Below are 15,529 nucleotides of genomic sequence, written 5' to 3'. Positions count from 1 at the left end.
GTGTGTGTGTGTGTGTGTGTGTGTGTACATATGTCCAGCCCACAGTCTATTTGTGAAGGTCAGAGGACGGCTTGTAGAAATCAGTTCTTCCCTTCCATTATGTAGGTTCCAGGAACTGAACTCAGGTCAACCCGCTTAGCATCAAGCAGTTTCACACCTGCAGAGCCAGCTTGCTGGCCTCTGTGTGCATATTTAAAACTTCCTTTGTTTTTACGACAGGATGCCGTGTAGCCCAAATTGGCCTCAAGCTTCCTATGTAGCCAAGGATGACCTTGACCTTCTGATCCTCCTACCTCCATCTCCCAGGAGCTAAGGTGACCACACAATGTGTACACAATGCAGGGAGTTGAACCTGTGGCCTTGGGCGTATTAGACAAGTCCTCTATCAACTGGGTGACATCCTAGCCCTAAAGCCTTTTTACTATGAACTATCTTAGGTATACATTAGATAAAGTATTTCAGATCCCTGCTAACTTGTTGCCAAGCTCCCAGAATGATCAAACCGTGGCCTATCTCTCTTCATCTGCACTTCCCTGGTACCCCAAACTACGTTATGTAGAAACAGATTCCAAAGCCATCGCCATATCTCTATACGATGCATCAAGTTTCCCTAAAATAAAGGGAAAGATTTTGTCTGTTGGTTTAGTTTGCTTTGGTTGGGGGGGGGGGAGAATCTCATTATTTATCCCAGGCTAGCCTGGAACATGAGATCCTCCTGCCTCAACTTCCTGAGTACTGGAATCACAGGTGAGTATAATTATGTCCAGCTGAATCCCTTTTAAAAACATAAGCACAATATTGTTTTCACACCAAAAAAAAAAAAAAGTACATAGTACCATTGTTGTAACCTGAAACTGACCTATATCTGCCTTAGCCATCTCTATATCCAAACACCTCAGAGAAGGGTTAGCCGATGGGGTGCTGGGGGGTGGTTGGAGCTCCAGTGTGACAAGCTTCCAGCTCTCTCAGCACTTCAAAAGCATCTCTGTTTGGCAGGCTGCTCTGATCTGTGACCATCTATGCACTGGCTACTTTGTGTAACTGTTTAATACAGTGGTTCTCAACTTGTGAGTTAAGACCCTTGTGGGGGGTCATATATCAGATAGCCTGCATCTCAGATATTTACATTACAATTTATAACCGTAGCAAAATTACAGTTATGAGGTAGCAACAAAATAATTTTATGGTTGGGGGTGGGATCACCATCACAACACAAGGGACTGTATTAAAGGGTCACAGCGTTAGGAAGGTTGAGAACCACTGTGCTAGAGGCTTTGCCTCTGGCTGGTTACACNGCTCTGTGTGTGTGTGTGTGTGTGTGTGTGTGTGTGTGTGTGTGTGTGTGTGTGTGTGATGATACACAGGGATGGAGGGGCAGCACTGGTTCAATAGCTACAGCTCTCAGGGTGGAGGATGAGTGATTCTGAGGAGAGGAGGGAGCAACAGGAACATCCAGATATATTTGCTCCCTGACAGAAAGCTCCATCCATCTTAGATACCAGGGTACCATGAGAACTCAGACCCAACTTAACACGACCAATCTAGGTTGGTGTCAAAGAAGGAAGAATGAGGGACAGCTAGACCACATGGAAACTAAAAGTACAGCCTGGAGGGCGTTGATGAGGAAGTGGTCCACAGAGCAGGACAAAGACAGCACGGTATTAAAGCTGAGCCTTCAGGAGCCCCAGCCACACACCAGAGCTGCTGTTTCAATCCAATGGGAAAAGGAGGCATTGTTTATTAATGATGTCTGTGCAAGCCGCTATCTTTTGGAAGCAAGTTAAAAAATCTCATGTTACATTATACACGTAAACCCCGGGGAGGACTGGAGAGCTAACAGCCAAAAACATTTTTTAAAGCAATAGATATCTTGAAAGAAAATGTTGGAGATGGCAAAAAAAAAAAAAAAAAAAAAGTCATGTTTTAAAAGAAAGACACAGAGTTAGGAAGCTGGCTCAGGGGATCAGAGTGCTTACCGTGCAGGCTTGAGGACCTGGGCTGAATTACCAGCACCCACATAAAGACAGATCTCATATGTTCCTCACCCCAGAAGTGAGAGGCAGAGACAGGAGGATCCTTAGAGCTATGTGACCGGTCACCCTCCAGAAAGCTACCGCTTCTGGTTTGAAGGAAACCCTGCCTCAAGTCAGTAAGATGGGGCATAACAAGGCAGACCTCCCTACTCCCTTCTCTGGCCCCCTCCCAAGGATGCACACGCATGCGTATATCACCCCCGTCGCCCCATAATAAATTATTTAAAAATAAAATTTAAAAGGACACTTCATTACACGAGCATTTTACTTTTATGCCAACAGATTGATAACGTCAACCCAGAAAGTAGAAATTTGAGAATTAAAACCATTTGCAGCGCAGTGGCCGCACAAAAAGTTGGCGCTCACATGTGTAAAGAGCAGGTGCCACCGGGCGTGGTGGCGCATGCCTTTAATCCCAGCACTCGGGAGGCAGAGGCAGGTGGATTTCTGAGTTTGAGGCCAGCCTGGTCTACAAAGGGAGCTCCAGGACAGCCAGGGCTACACAGAGAAACCCTGTCTCGAGAAAAAAAAAAAAAAAAAAAAAAAAAGAGCAGGTGCCATCTCGAAATGAACAAGGAGTATTGGAGTTGGGCAAAGATGATTCTAGGTGGGGCATGGCATAGGGCTAAGTGGTCAACACACATATGAACAAAGTTTACCAACAGTTGAAATTGTAGGGACTGTGAGGTTTCTTGTTGCCTCTATCACCCATGGGGAAACCCTAAGGGGCACTAGCACCTGCTCTGGGTAGGCTGAAGGGGAAGAACTGACTCTTGAGTTGCTGGGAAGAATGTGAAGTGTTACAAGGTTTTCTGGTGAGCGATCTGCCCTTCCAGAGCGTAACCCCAGGACTGGAATGGTGTTTGGTGGAGATAAAAGCTCAGGATGGAAAGCCCGAGTCCATGAATGTCACCGTAGCATTGTTCAGAGCAGAGGATAAGAAGGGGAAATAAAAGTGAGTTTTCTTGGTGGGAAAAGATCCAGTGGAGAAATCAGAGCAGGTATCACTGTGAAAAATGATGTCCTGCCATCTTAAGACTGGACCTGAGTCAGGCTGTGGTGGTGCAGCCTTTAATCCCAGCACTCCAGAGGCAGAGGCAGAGGCAGATGGATCTCTGAGATTGAGGCCAGCCTGATCTACACAGTGAGATCCAGGACAGTGGGAGCTACACAATGAAACCCTGTCTCAAAAAACCAAGAACGAACAAACGAACCAACCAACAAACAAAAAGACTGGGCCCTGGGATGCTACAGACCTGGAGAAAGTCTCACTAATGCGGTTGTTTGAATGGGGAAGAACGAGACATGAAGTGCCAGTCTGTCCTGTGATCCCTGTGGATGTGTGTGTGGGTCTGTGAGGTTGGCTCCAGGGCTAGGACTCTTGTGTGTGTTTTGTGATTGTTTGTGCACATGTAGACACATACAGCTGTCATCGGGACATGGAAGAGACATGAGAGAGACACATCGGCAGAACGGAGGTGAGAAACAGAAGCAAGAACAGCAGAGACTGGAAAGGGACATGCCTGCAAGGCTCCAGTCAGTTGGTGGTTCTCCACCAGTTGTCTGCCTGTGCGTCACACTTAAGGACAAAGGGGGCTGTGGACAGGGCAGAAATCCAGCAAGCCTGTCAGAGAGGAAGTGGGGTGTGTCTGGCCTCTGTTGAGAGCTGGCTGCTAAGAAGTGTAGGCTGGGGGTGATAGCATGGATCCCCAGTGCTGTGTGGAGAAACACTGCCGGCCCTGTCCTCCCTGGAGCACCCTCTTAGTCTCACAGCCCTGGGGCTTACTATAATTAACCCCTACTGAACCCAGCAGTTACCCCAGTGAAGAAAATGGGCACCTTCCCACAAGCCTGTGGGGCTCAGACCCTATGTTCTGTCCACCACCCTCTCACCATGGCCTCCCAGGGTTCACAGAATCCTCTTCGAGCAGGGCAAGCCTGGGCTAAGCACAGGAGCCAAGCTCAGGCAGGAAGGTACGGGCTCAGTTAACACTCCGTATTACTCCACTCCGCACAGGACAGAAGAGAAGGGCAGGTGGCTCGCACAGGCTCTCCATACTCTGGAGCTCCAATTGTGTACTGGCCAACACTTTCAGACAGGCAGAGAGCAGTGTGCAGACTATAGCTCTAACATTTGCAGGCTATTTAGCTTGGCGTGACTACCTTCCCTGAGCCCCAGTTGCTACCAAGGTTTCTAGAGCAGGAGAGAAGAGCATACCCAGGACGCAATCGATGATTCCCGAATACTGAGTCCTACGGCAGGAGAAGCTCAGAGCAAGAATCTCGAACCTATTCCATCCTTGCTGTGTGACCGTGGCTTGCGGTTGCTAGTTCCTCAAGGCCCCTTTCTGAAGCCCGGAGTGGAGCTTCTCACCCTCTGAGGGGATGGAGGGCCGGGCCTGCCTCCTCCCTCCTTCCCTTGCTTACATCCTGCCTCCCACATTATGCTGAGTGGCACTGGGCTATGTGACTTCTGCACGGGGACCACATCTCTCCCACTGTCGTGTTTTATTCAGAGCGCTACTGATGGGAACTTAACATGCAGCTAATATTTATTCAGGGCTTACCATGGGAGGACGGCAAGTGCGCTTTCCCGTTATTTTATTTAATTATCAGAACAAGTACCTCCAGGCAGTCGACGCTGCCCCACTTTTCAGACAGGGTGGGAAGTTGTCACCTTCCTGGGGTCTCACTGTTAGGAGGCATTAAGATTTCGGTTTGATCTGCAAGGGCCACACCCCCAGTCTGTGTGACACCCATCCCTGCCACCCCAGCAGTAACCACCTGCATGATCTGAGATTCCTTGGCAAGGTCACCTCTGCTCTTACTTTCTTTTTCTTTTCTTTTTTCCTTTTTTCTTTTTTCTTTTTTTCTGGTTTTTCGAGACAGGGTTTCTCTGTGTAGCCCTGGCTGTCCTGGAACTCACTTGTAGACCAGGGTGGCCTCGAACTCAGAAATCCGCCTGCCTCTGCCTCCCGAGTGCTGGGATTAAAGGCGTGTGCCACCACACCTGCCGGAAAGCTCCAACACATTCCTGATCCTCTCTGAGACACCTTCGGGCAGACCTTCTGACCCTGACCCTGCTCAAGTCGGTCTCCCCACGAGCCGTCCACATCTTCTTCTTCCATGATGCTCAGCCTCCACTTCCATCCCTACAGACCCAAGGCTTTACCAACTGGGTCTGTGTGTGTTTATTGATCACCCTCTGTGTGCCAGACAATTTACAAGAGGCAGAGATCGTAACAGTCACACAATCCAGCCCAGGACCTAACATTTAGCTAAGGAAATAAAGTCTTATGGGAAGGGGAGGGGCTGAGAGGCAGTTGGGCAGGCTTTACTGGATGCTTATTTTCTGAACAGATACCTGTAGGAACTAGGGAATAAGCTAGCCTCTGAATATGAAGCCCCCTGGCAGACGATGCTGATCCAAAGGGATCTAGAGACACCCAGGAGAAAGGGCAGAGGAAGAAGAGGACCCATGAGGTGGGTGGCTGGTCCGTTGACCACTCAGGACCATCCCTGTCCTCTCCCAATCTGCTCACCCAGATACTTCAGCTGTGGGAGCTGTTCACTCCTACTGTTTGGGTCCTGGGGATCAAACCTGGGTAGTCGGGCATAGCAGCAGCTGCCTTTACACACTGAGCTGTCAATACTTCTGTGTCTCATCTTCTCTGCCCACAGTACCTCCTCCTCTTCCTCCTCCTCCTCTTCTTTCCTCTTCTTCCTCCTCTTCCTCCTCTTCTTCCTCCTCCTCTTCCTCCTCTTCCTCCTCCTCTTCCTCCTCCGTATCCCTTGTGCCGTAGCCCTGGCTGCCCTTTGCTCTCCCTGCCATCCCCTGCCCCACCATGTGCCCTTTTGATTTGAAATGTTCTCCTCTGTAACTATGTTATTAATTTTCTTTCATGATTTTCATGGGTGGCTCAGCTCCTGGGGAATCCCACACCCTCCCCCAGGCTATGATTCATGGCTCTGGCTAGGGGTGGCAGTCCCCAGGGGAGAAGCAACCTCTCTGCAGGGCTTCTTGTCATGGACACCCCCCCCCAGCAGAGCTCAGCTTTCTGATGTCCTCAAGCTCAGAACAAATCGCACCCTCGGTTTATAAGCTGGGTGGCCCATTGCCCCAGCCACGCCCAAGGTTAGCTAGGGAAAACTTCTTGTCTCTAAGCATCTCCTTTTCCCAGCCCTGAGAAAACTGCCGTGCCTGGGCCTTCCTGTCTCAGAAGCCCCATGAATGGCACCCCACCACAGCCCAGTGTGGCCATAGTCTGGCCCTGGATCTTGACTTCTAAATGTTTTGGACACTCTGCCCAGTCCTAGTGACCACAGCACACTTCATGCATCCTGAAAGTAGTCACTCAGCAACTCAGTGCCCTGGCAATGTCTAGGTGCCGGGGCTTCCACAAGGGACAAGAGACAGGATTTGACATCCAGAGAAGAAAGTCAGGCAGGAGATACTTCAGATCGTCAGTGAGGGTGTGTCAGTCTGTAACAATCAGCACAGGGAGACAAAACAGGCCTCAGTCTCCGTGGCCACTTATGTAAGTGCGAGATTACACCTTCCTGGAGGGGAGAGAAACTGATGCCAAGACCTGAACAATACACTTGGAAGGAAACGACACACACTGGGGATAAGAGACGGCCCCATCCCCACACTTACAGTTGAGCCTGAGCCCAGAGAGGTCAAATCCCTGCATGGGGCCACCCAGCAAATAGGCAGCAGAACTGCAGTCCAGGCCAGATGCAGCTAGCTCCACACCTCTTCTTTGCCACCTTTCAGCTTCCTCCTGGTGGAGAACATTAAAGCCAATGGGTGGTACCTGTAGCCACGAGCCTCTCACTCACCTACCGGGTTGTCTTCTGCTGTGGCTGGTCATGTTGCCTTGCTTGGAATTCTCCCCCTCTCCTGATTACTTGTGGCCTTTCCTTCTGGCCTTTTGGGGGGTCTTCTGAGCCTCTCTAGGATGGGTCTATATGCTGACTACCCTGAGCATGCATGTCTTTTCTTTTTTTTCCCCCACTCAGCAAACTCATATTGCAGACCTAGTATGTGCCAGGCAACCTGGATATCAGACTGAAATACCAAATACAAAATGGAGTGTTACACGAGTGTGGGCTGACTCTGCCGCTTGCCAAGCTCCCTGATTTGAGTATTTAATCTCTTCAGTGTCTCTAGCCCCTTCGGCATACTGTCTGAGCCAATTGGCAAAGGAATTCCTTTTCATCGTGTACCTACTACGTGCTAGGCTGTGCGCCGTAGGTTGGAAATACAGCGTGAACGCGGTGGATAAAATCTCTGCCTTCCTGAGATTTGCATTCTGCTGGGAATAGAATGGAATCAAATGAATGATTTGCATCCCTAATTAATTAATTAGCATGCAGAGAAGAGAGAGGAAGAGGGTGTGGAGCAGAGAGGTCTCAGAACACGGCAACCAGCACCGTGACAGAGCCAGAGGCCTCAGCTTGCCACTCCCCATACCACCATGCACACCTGCTCCCTCCTCACACACAGCCGCCTCAGTGTGGGTACCTGTGCTTTACCCAGCTCCCCCCACAAGCTCCTGACGCCCACTTCCCATCCCCTATGCTGGTCCAAGTGACCCCATCACTGGCTTGGGAACCGGCCACATCAGCCTGGCTATTGCCTGCCCCAGAACTGGTTCACTCCTTCCCTTCAGAATGTTTCTTCTGCCGCAGCATCTTCTCCAAGGCTGCCGGACACTTCCCACCATTGTGGTAGCATCCGCCATACTGTGTTGTTCTGCTTCCTGCTAACCAGGAAGCAGGGTTTGTCATCTCTTCTCATGCACCTCAACCTTTCACAGACCATTTCCTCAGCTTGGAATAGTCTCTCTATTCTCAGATCCCCCCCCACACACACACACATGTATCTTGTCCTTAGATACTTCTGCTCCCACAGAAACTCTCTCTCTCTCTCTCTCTCTCTCTCTCTCTCTCTCTCTCTCTCGTGTATGTGTTCACTAACTTGAGCTGGAATCTAAATTCACAGCAATCTTCCTGCCTCTGCCTCCCAAGTGCTGGGATCGCAGGCTTCCCATCAGTTGTGTTGAGTCCCTCTCATCAGGAGTTAGCCAGGTACCTGACATATGCTTGAATTAGGATTTAAAAAAAAACCTGAATGAATGAATGAATCAACTTTGTACTTATGAGTGTCAGCAGAGTGTTCAAATCTCTGCTGACCCACTTACTTGGCCTGTGACCTTGGGATGTGACCTCTCTGGGCTCTTGCCCACCTAAAAGAAGAGCTCTTAGCACATAACTGAGGATTCCTTGACCTGAGTGTGGTGTCAGTGTGAACACACCCTCACCCGGGAGCTTCTCTTTAAACTGGCTGAGGAGCTGATGGACTCAAGGCAGGGCCCTTCCTCAGAACGCTCAGAGGTTGGGTTCAGCTCAGGAGATGGATCAGACTCCAGGGTCTGTCACTCCCTAAATGTGAAAAATGATGCCAGATACTTGCGTCTCATAGGTAGCTCTGTTTCCTCACCTGTAAATGGAAGTAAAATGAGACCCCTTTAGAGGAGGGTTGCGGGATTCAGCATGGGTCAGCATCCAATAAATGTCAACTAGTATCGTAGCTATTAACGCACAACATGGGTGACCACAGCCTGAGCTCGAGTCCCCGGTTCTTGATGAATGAAAGGACAAGTTCCCACAGGGGTTAAGTAACTGTCCAAGGTCAAACAACGAGGAAATGGCAGCCCTGTACTTCAAGGCCAGGTCTGCTGTGCCCAAATCCCATGTTATTTCCACTCCATCAAAGAGGCGGCTCAAAATAGGCCTGTGGCATTTCAGCTAATTTCCTCTAAGCCCTTCCCAAGTAACAAACTGTAGTCACACAAAGCCGCTCCCTAGACATCTATTCAGCTGCCACTAAGCACAGGTGCCTGCAAATAGGGCCTGAGCAGGGCCAGCTCTCCCGCGTGGCCTTTCTTGCCTGCAGAAGGACCCTGTGACATATAAGTCACTTGGAAAGAGTGAGGACTGTGAGACAGGAAGTGTCCCAAAGATGAAGCCAGAGAACATTCTGGGTGTTAAATGGGGTAAAGAATGAGAGTCAACCCCCTTGCTGCGTGCCACGCTCCTTTCCTCCCTTCTGACACAGGAAGCCCACGAACTGCTCGAGCATTATTTACCAAGAGTCTGCTACAATCTAGAACGTCCTTGGGTCCTAACATCATAACTGTGAACGTGACTCAGATCTTGCTCTCAAGGGGGTTACGAGGCAATGAGGGGGCCATAGCACAATTAAGTGTGATCAGTGTAGTGAATTCATGGCAGTGTGTCAAACAATGAAGATGAAGGGGTAGCTGGGAAGCTCTACAAGGAGTGGATAAGTGCTTAGGGACCCATTTTTCAGACACTGAAACTGAGTCTTTGGGAAGCCAACTTGGATAGAGTATGGCAATCGTCCAAGGACCGAGTGAAGCTGTGTCCCCGGGCTTATTCTCTCCGCAGTAGTCTCTGCTGTCTCTATGCTGGCTGTGGAGACCGATTCCCCTCCCCACCCCCACCCCTGTTGTTTTCCCGGTGACGATGTGGCCAGAAGATGAATCAAAGGCTGTGAATGCTACAGTCGCTGTCAGCAGTTCCGAGGTTAGCAGAGTCTGAGGACAAACGGAGGCTTCTGAGATACTGGAATGGGTGGGGGCCTTCTGAGCAGAAGGCCCAGGGGTTGATGTGAAGAGGGAAGGGATGCTCCCACTATGTGTGAGAAGGTCAAAGCAGCCAAGGTGACAGGCATCACCTCTTAGACACATATGAGACACCCAAGTGTCTCTCCAATCTGCCCTGCTCAAAAGACCTGGGGGGAGGGGTGTCTCAGAAGCTTTGGTATCTGCCCCTCATGTCTTCCTTAAGGATAGCAGCCCAACAGAAACACCCAGTGAAGCCACTACTAAACTGCAGACCATCCCCTCCCTCTTCTCCACTGCCGCTTTCCTCCCACAAAGGAATCCAAGGCCCAAGAACCGCTTCCATGCAAGCCAGCTCCAGCCTCCACTAAAATCCCTTAGCACAGATTACAGAAGTCTGGGTGCCCTTCTCTACATGCCGGGACCCTTCCCTGGAACTAAAAAAAGACAGCTCTCCATCCCCAGGAGGGTCCTTCCAGTCTGAGGAGGGAGCGGAGATTGGGAGAAAAGGAAGTTTTACGCAGGGTAGAGAAACAGGTAGTTTCTACCTGTGACTGTGCAGATAAAAGAAAGAGGTTAGGCTCTGGAATTTACACCCAAGGAACTATTTCTTCTTCAGCCATCTTCTGCATGTACCCCTAATCTCTGGATCACTGAGAAACTATCACGCAGGTCATCTCAAGGCACAGTGAGGGGTGGAATTACTAAATTATGAAATCAAATCCTCTCTCTACACCCTTCAACTGACCCAATGGATTCACAGCTTTCTCTAGCCCCTCCCCCAAAGGAAAACAAAAAAACGTACACTAGAGTCTCATATGGTCTCCTTTTACTTAGTCACAAAACTGATCTGAGATAACATGGCATCCGCAGCAGTGAGCATCATCTACGTGCTTCAGTTTCTACGGTCACATTAAGGGAAAGTTGCACACACAGTCTGGAGAGGTGACACAGGAAACAACCCAGGCTGGCGGTTTTGCTGAGCAAGAGAGGGATCCTGCCTTTCCCTGCTCATAGTAGAGAGGTTTTTAAAAATCAATCTCATTTATGAATGACAAGGGAAACTTGGAAAGATCCACAGCTCACTTCTGAAAACATTTTTATCTTTGAGATGAGTATCATGTCCTGAACCCCAGTTACCAGCCACCCTTTTCTCATCCTTTCACAAGAATAACCTTCCCAAAATGTCTACTTATGGAAGCAAGATGTAGAATTTCACAGAAAAACCACAGAGAGTCACCGATAAAACTATACACGATCCCTGTTAGCCAGAAAGAAAGATCAAGAGGAAATAAGGCAGGAGATGCATCTATCCAGACAGTAAAATAAAACAACCTCCCCTCCCCCTAGAAAGTGTGGAAACCACGAATAGGGGAGGAAGAACAACACATAGAAACTCTGTTTGTAATTACCCATCCAGGTTCTCTTCCAGGAGAAGCAGCTGATTGAAGTTTTGTGGGAATCTGACTGTGATGGGAGGACTGTATTTGAAGCTCTGGGCACGTAGAGATGGAATGAGGAGGCTGATCTGGAAGAAACACCAAGGGGGGAGGGAAGAGGAGGGAGGGAGAGAGAGAGAGAGAGAGAGAGAGAGAGAGAGAGAGAGAGAGAGAGAGAGAGAGAGAGAGAGAGAGAGAGATCCGCCAGCTACGCCTTCCTCCCAGCTTCAGGAGGCCCGGGCCAGCGCTCATTCCGGAACTGTGGAACAGGAGTCCGAGAGGCCAGGCAGCCCTGCGCTTGGCCTTGGCCTGGCCCCGTCCGCGAACGACAGAGGCCCCGTGGCCGGGCTCCACTCCTGGCGGGCTACAGAGCGCAGGAAGCGCACAGAGTGGGGGGAGCTGTCCAGTTCAGCACCACGGCGACGCAGTAGGTGGGCGCTCCTGCTCCGAGAGCTGTCCAGTCCAGCACCGCGGCGATGCTGTAGGTGAGAGCGCCCGGTCGTGGGGAGCTGTCCACTTCAGCACTACGGCGATGCAGTAAGTGGAAGAGCCCGGCCGGGGTGAGCTGTCCGTTTCGGCACCACGGCGATGCTGTAGCTGGGAGCGCCTGGCCGGGGGCTGCGCGGCCGTGAGCGGGGGAGGCGGGCGGGCCTGCCTGCTGCAAGACGCCGGCTAGCGCGCCCCATCGCTCGCTCGCTCGCTGGCTTCCGAGGAGCTTTGCGGATCGGGGGAGGGAACCCCGCCTCGATTCTCCGGGAGAAACCCCCTCCCTCCCCCACTTCGCCGACACTACCCCCGCCGCCAACAACAATAACCGCGGCTGCTCGTCCTGCCGCCACCGCGCCCGCCAACCCTGCTGCCGCCGCCGCCGCCGCCGCCGCCGTTGCCGCCGCCGGGGCACAACCATGGGAGGCGAGACCCCCTCACCGGTGCAGCTGAGCTCGAGGGCTTGCAGAAGACTGGGCAGTCTCCTCTGAAACGGAGGCGCCTCGAGGACCCCCCTCCCTCCCCAAGGAAGAGAACTGGCGAAGCCACGGATTTTCATGGCGCAGGCCGCAGAGCAGCGAACGAAGACCGAAGGTTGCTTCCCAGCTCTTCCAGTCTCTAACTGTCTAGGTCCGGACCATGAGAGATGGTGTTGAGAATTCGGCTGTACCCTGGCGCGCTGTGGAAGCCATCTCCAAATTAGCGATCACATATGGAAACTGGAGACCAGAATTTTAGGAAAAGAGATTAAGGCATCTCACTTGGGGGGGTGGGGGGTGTCTTTTTATTTATTTTCCCTTTTTTTAAAAAAAATCGCTGCAACTGGAACAGTTTTTTGATCTCAAAAGGCAAGCCTCTCTTCCCGTGTGATCTTTATAATTTACACACTTTTCCGTGAGCTTTCTTATCTCCCTTTTTTTATATCTCTCCATATTCTCTATTCACACATATATCCATTATATTAGTAGTGGAATTACCAATCGCACCCTCACACACACGCTCCTGAGAACCAGAAGTCGGTTGGGTGTTTATATAATGAAGAATTATGGGGCTGTTTGATCGAGGTGTTCAAATGCTTTTAACCACCGTTGGTGCTTTCGCTGCCTTCAGCTTGATGACCATCGCTGTGGGAACCGACTATTGGCTGTACTCCAGAGGGGTTTGCAAGACCAAAAGTGTCAGTGAGAATGAAACCAGCAAGAAGAATGAGGAAGTTATGACCCATTCCGGATTATGGAGAACCTGCTGCCTCGAAGGTATTTGATTTCCCACCTCCTCCCCATTCCCACGCCGCCCCTCCCCTCCACACTCCCCCCCCCCGCCTCCAAATAAGTCCCCTCCACATTCCACCATTTTCCCACTTCACTCCCTCCGCCGCTGCTGCAGATCAAGGTTGGCTGGGTTAGTTTCAGAGGAAAGAAAATCAATAAGCAGAACCCACACTCTCTACTCTTTGGCTTCCACCCCGTCCTCCCAAACCTCCTCATTGGAATGATCTATGGTACGGTGAAAACAGGAAATTGTCTGTAGAGTTCAGATGTGCTCTGGATGCTTTGGACTCCTTAGGGTTTGCCTTTAGGTCTGGCTTTGCCACCTATGAGGAGGGAAAATAATTGCTTCCCTGTGTGCTGCTCAGCCTTTTTGCAATGAAGGATTAAGAAAAATGCTCGTCCTCTTCTCCTCGCTCCTCAAAAGTTACAGGCCCAGCACCATCTGCAAGTCTCCCTTTCAAAAAAAAATCTGTTGTTTCTAAGAATCCTTATTTGGTAGAGTCTAATTATTCCAGGAGCTCAAGCCGAGTTCAAGAGCATTTCGTAATGTCTACGAGTCCCGCGTACCATTCGAGGTGGCTGGCTGTGTGTATATGTGTGTGTTTTAACGTATACGAAGTCTAAAATGCATGTGTCTCTCACAGGAAACAAGCCCAAGTTCTAATCAACAGTGGTCACTTTCGGGTTAGACTGAGCGCTGATTTGCTTCCAGGCAGAGTGACATGTCTGTCACCCAGAAGCAAGTCGAGTCAGCACTGTGCAGGCAGGAGGCGAGGGCATGGAGAGGTTGAGGGAGGAATGGGAAAACATGGGGTGGGGGTGTCAGCTGTTGGTCTTGATCTTGCAGAGTCATTGGGGCATGTGCGCCACATGTGCTGTGGGCCGAGGGGCTCCCACGATGTAAAGGCCAGGACACTAGGACATGAGGAAGGCATGTGCTTTTGGGACACATTAATAAACACAAGAGGGGGGAACTCTGCAGGTCATACAAGCTGCATTTAGTCACAGACTTTAATATGAAGGAGTGAATTTGCATAGCTATATCTGTCTGTGTGCAAAAGCCACCTATAGGAAGACAGGCAGAGAGACACAAATGCCCCTGTGTGGAAAGAGGCTTGTATGTGTTCTACTGATGTGAACCAAACCTGGAGGGCCTCTGAGGTGGCGTCGGGAAGTGAGCACTGCAGAACTGTTTGCTAAGCTCAATGTGGGATGGTGCTGCAGAGAGTTGGGGCCAGCAGATGGGGGAGAGAGCAAAACTGACGTGCTCTTGAGGGTGGGGTGGGGGTACCTAACCTATACTAAGCCAAACACTTGTCTGGGAAAAGAGCTCCCATCGCATGCCCCCTCCCGGTGTTCTTGGTGCAAACGGTTGAGTGATGGCTGAACATGTTTTGAATAGCTAAGTGACTTCATTGAGCGATGGTCTGTTTGACGCATACTGCATTTGATACCCTTTCTCAGTCCAAGCGCTGCCTTTAACATTCTGCAGAGGTGCTCTCTGCTGAACACTCCGTGCTCCTCCCCAGCCAGAGAGTCAATATCAGGAAATTAATAGGGACCGTTTTACACACACGCATTCCGCCTCTCTTAAAAAATGAAAAGCCTTTCATAGCGCCAGTCATTTTCAGTGAAAAGGCAGCTTCCATGTAATTAAACATTTATGGCAAGCTTTGATGCCGAAAGAGAAAGAAAGCAAAGGGAATGAGGGTTGCTTTGGGGACATGATCCTGGCAGCTGTTTGCGTTCCTTGGATTTTGGTTAGAGGGATAAGAGATCCGCAGCCAAGAAAAATCAGAGGAAAAGCTGTGTCTTTATTTTAGGGCAAATGTAATCAGATATCAGTGACTTGGTATAAATATGCTTTCTAAATCGGGGATTTTTTTTTTTTTGACGGATCCTTAGTGTTGTGATCTTCTAAACATCTTGTAATTCACAGTAGACACGTCTGCGATGGCGCTGGGTCACTTGTGCATCAAAAGGCTTAAGTATTTTCATTAGACGCCCATCTGTTCCAAGTCCACAGCTACCCACCTCCTCTAACTTTCTCTCCGAGCTTTACTCTCTTCTACCTCGATCAACTATAACGTGTTAGAATTGCAGCTCCCCCCCCACACACACACACCTCCTAGGGCTGTGTGATGCTCACAGGAGCTGTGGGGTTGGCATTGTCCCCAGTGGCCACCCTGGGTGCCCAGCCCAGGCACTTGCCTCCAGACTGTGAAGGGGAGGGCTAGATGAATAGTGTCTTTCCCACTAGACTCAGACGGAAAGAGCTAGTGAGTTCCAGGGCCCTGTCTGACCAGACCTTTCCATGTCTTATCGCCTCTGCCTTGGGGTTTCGAAAACCTGGGGCCACCTCACCTGGGCCACTTGAGAAGTGGCGGGTGCTGGTTTTTGAACTGCACGCACTTCCTAAAACCAGAATTTGGGGATTTGTGTGAATTGGCATGCATGGGCCCTTATGGTATTGACAAGTTAGTGTCTCTGACTCTTCAGAATAGAGTCAGCTTCAGCAAGGGCTGGGTGATTGGCACCTCTTCAAGTCAGGGTCTGGGGTGAGAAAGTAGAATTTCCAGCAAGATTTCCCCCCCTCCCCCACCATCCCACCTTGGATTATGCTCTGCACCCACCCTGAAGACCTGGCG

At 50.4% G+C, this 15,529-nt stretch overlaps 1 protein-coding gene across 1 annotated transcript in view; it reads left to right on the top strand.

Annotated features, from left to right (window-relative positions):
• The first annotated feature begins 11,520 nt into the window (after positions 1-11,520).
• Positions 11,521-15,529, top strand: part of Cacng2 (calcium voltage-gated channel auxiliary subunit gamma 2) — a 124,140-nt gene continuing 120,131 nt past the window's right edge. Inside the window, exon 1 of the mRNA XM_021216800.2 lies at positions 11,521-12,866. Coding sequence (XP_021072459.1) covers positions 12,656-12,866 — 211 coding nt within the window. The 5' untranslated portion in view covers positions 11,521-12,655. The remainder of the gene's footprint in view (positions 12,867-15,529) is intronic.

The sequence above is a fragment of the Mus pahari genome, chromosome 17 (assembly GCF_900095145.1).
Source record: "Mus pahari chromosome 17, PAHARI_EIJ_v1.1, whole genome shotgun sequence".
Taxonomy (NCBI): domain Eukaryota; kingdom Metazoa; phylum Chordata; class Mammalia; order Rodentia; family Muridae; genus Mus; species Mus pahari.
Note: the sequence above shows the minus strand (reverse complement) of the source record. Positions and strands in the feature narration are given on the sequence as shown.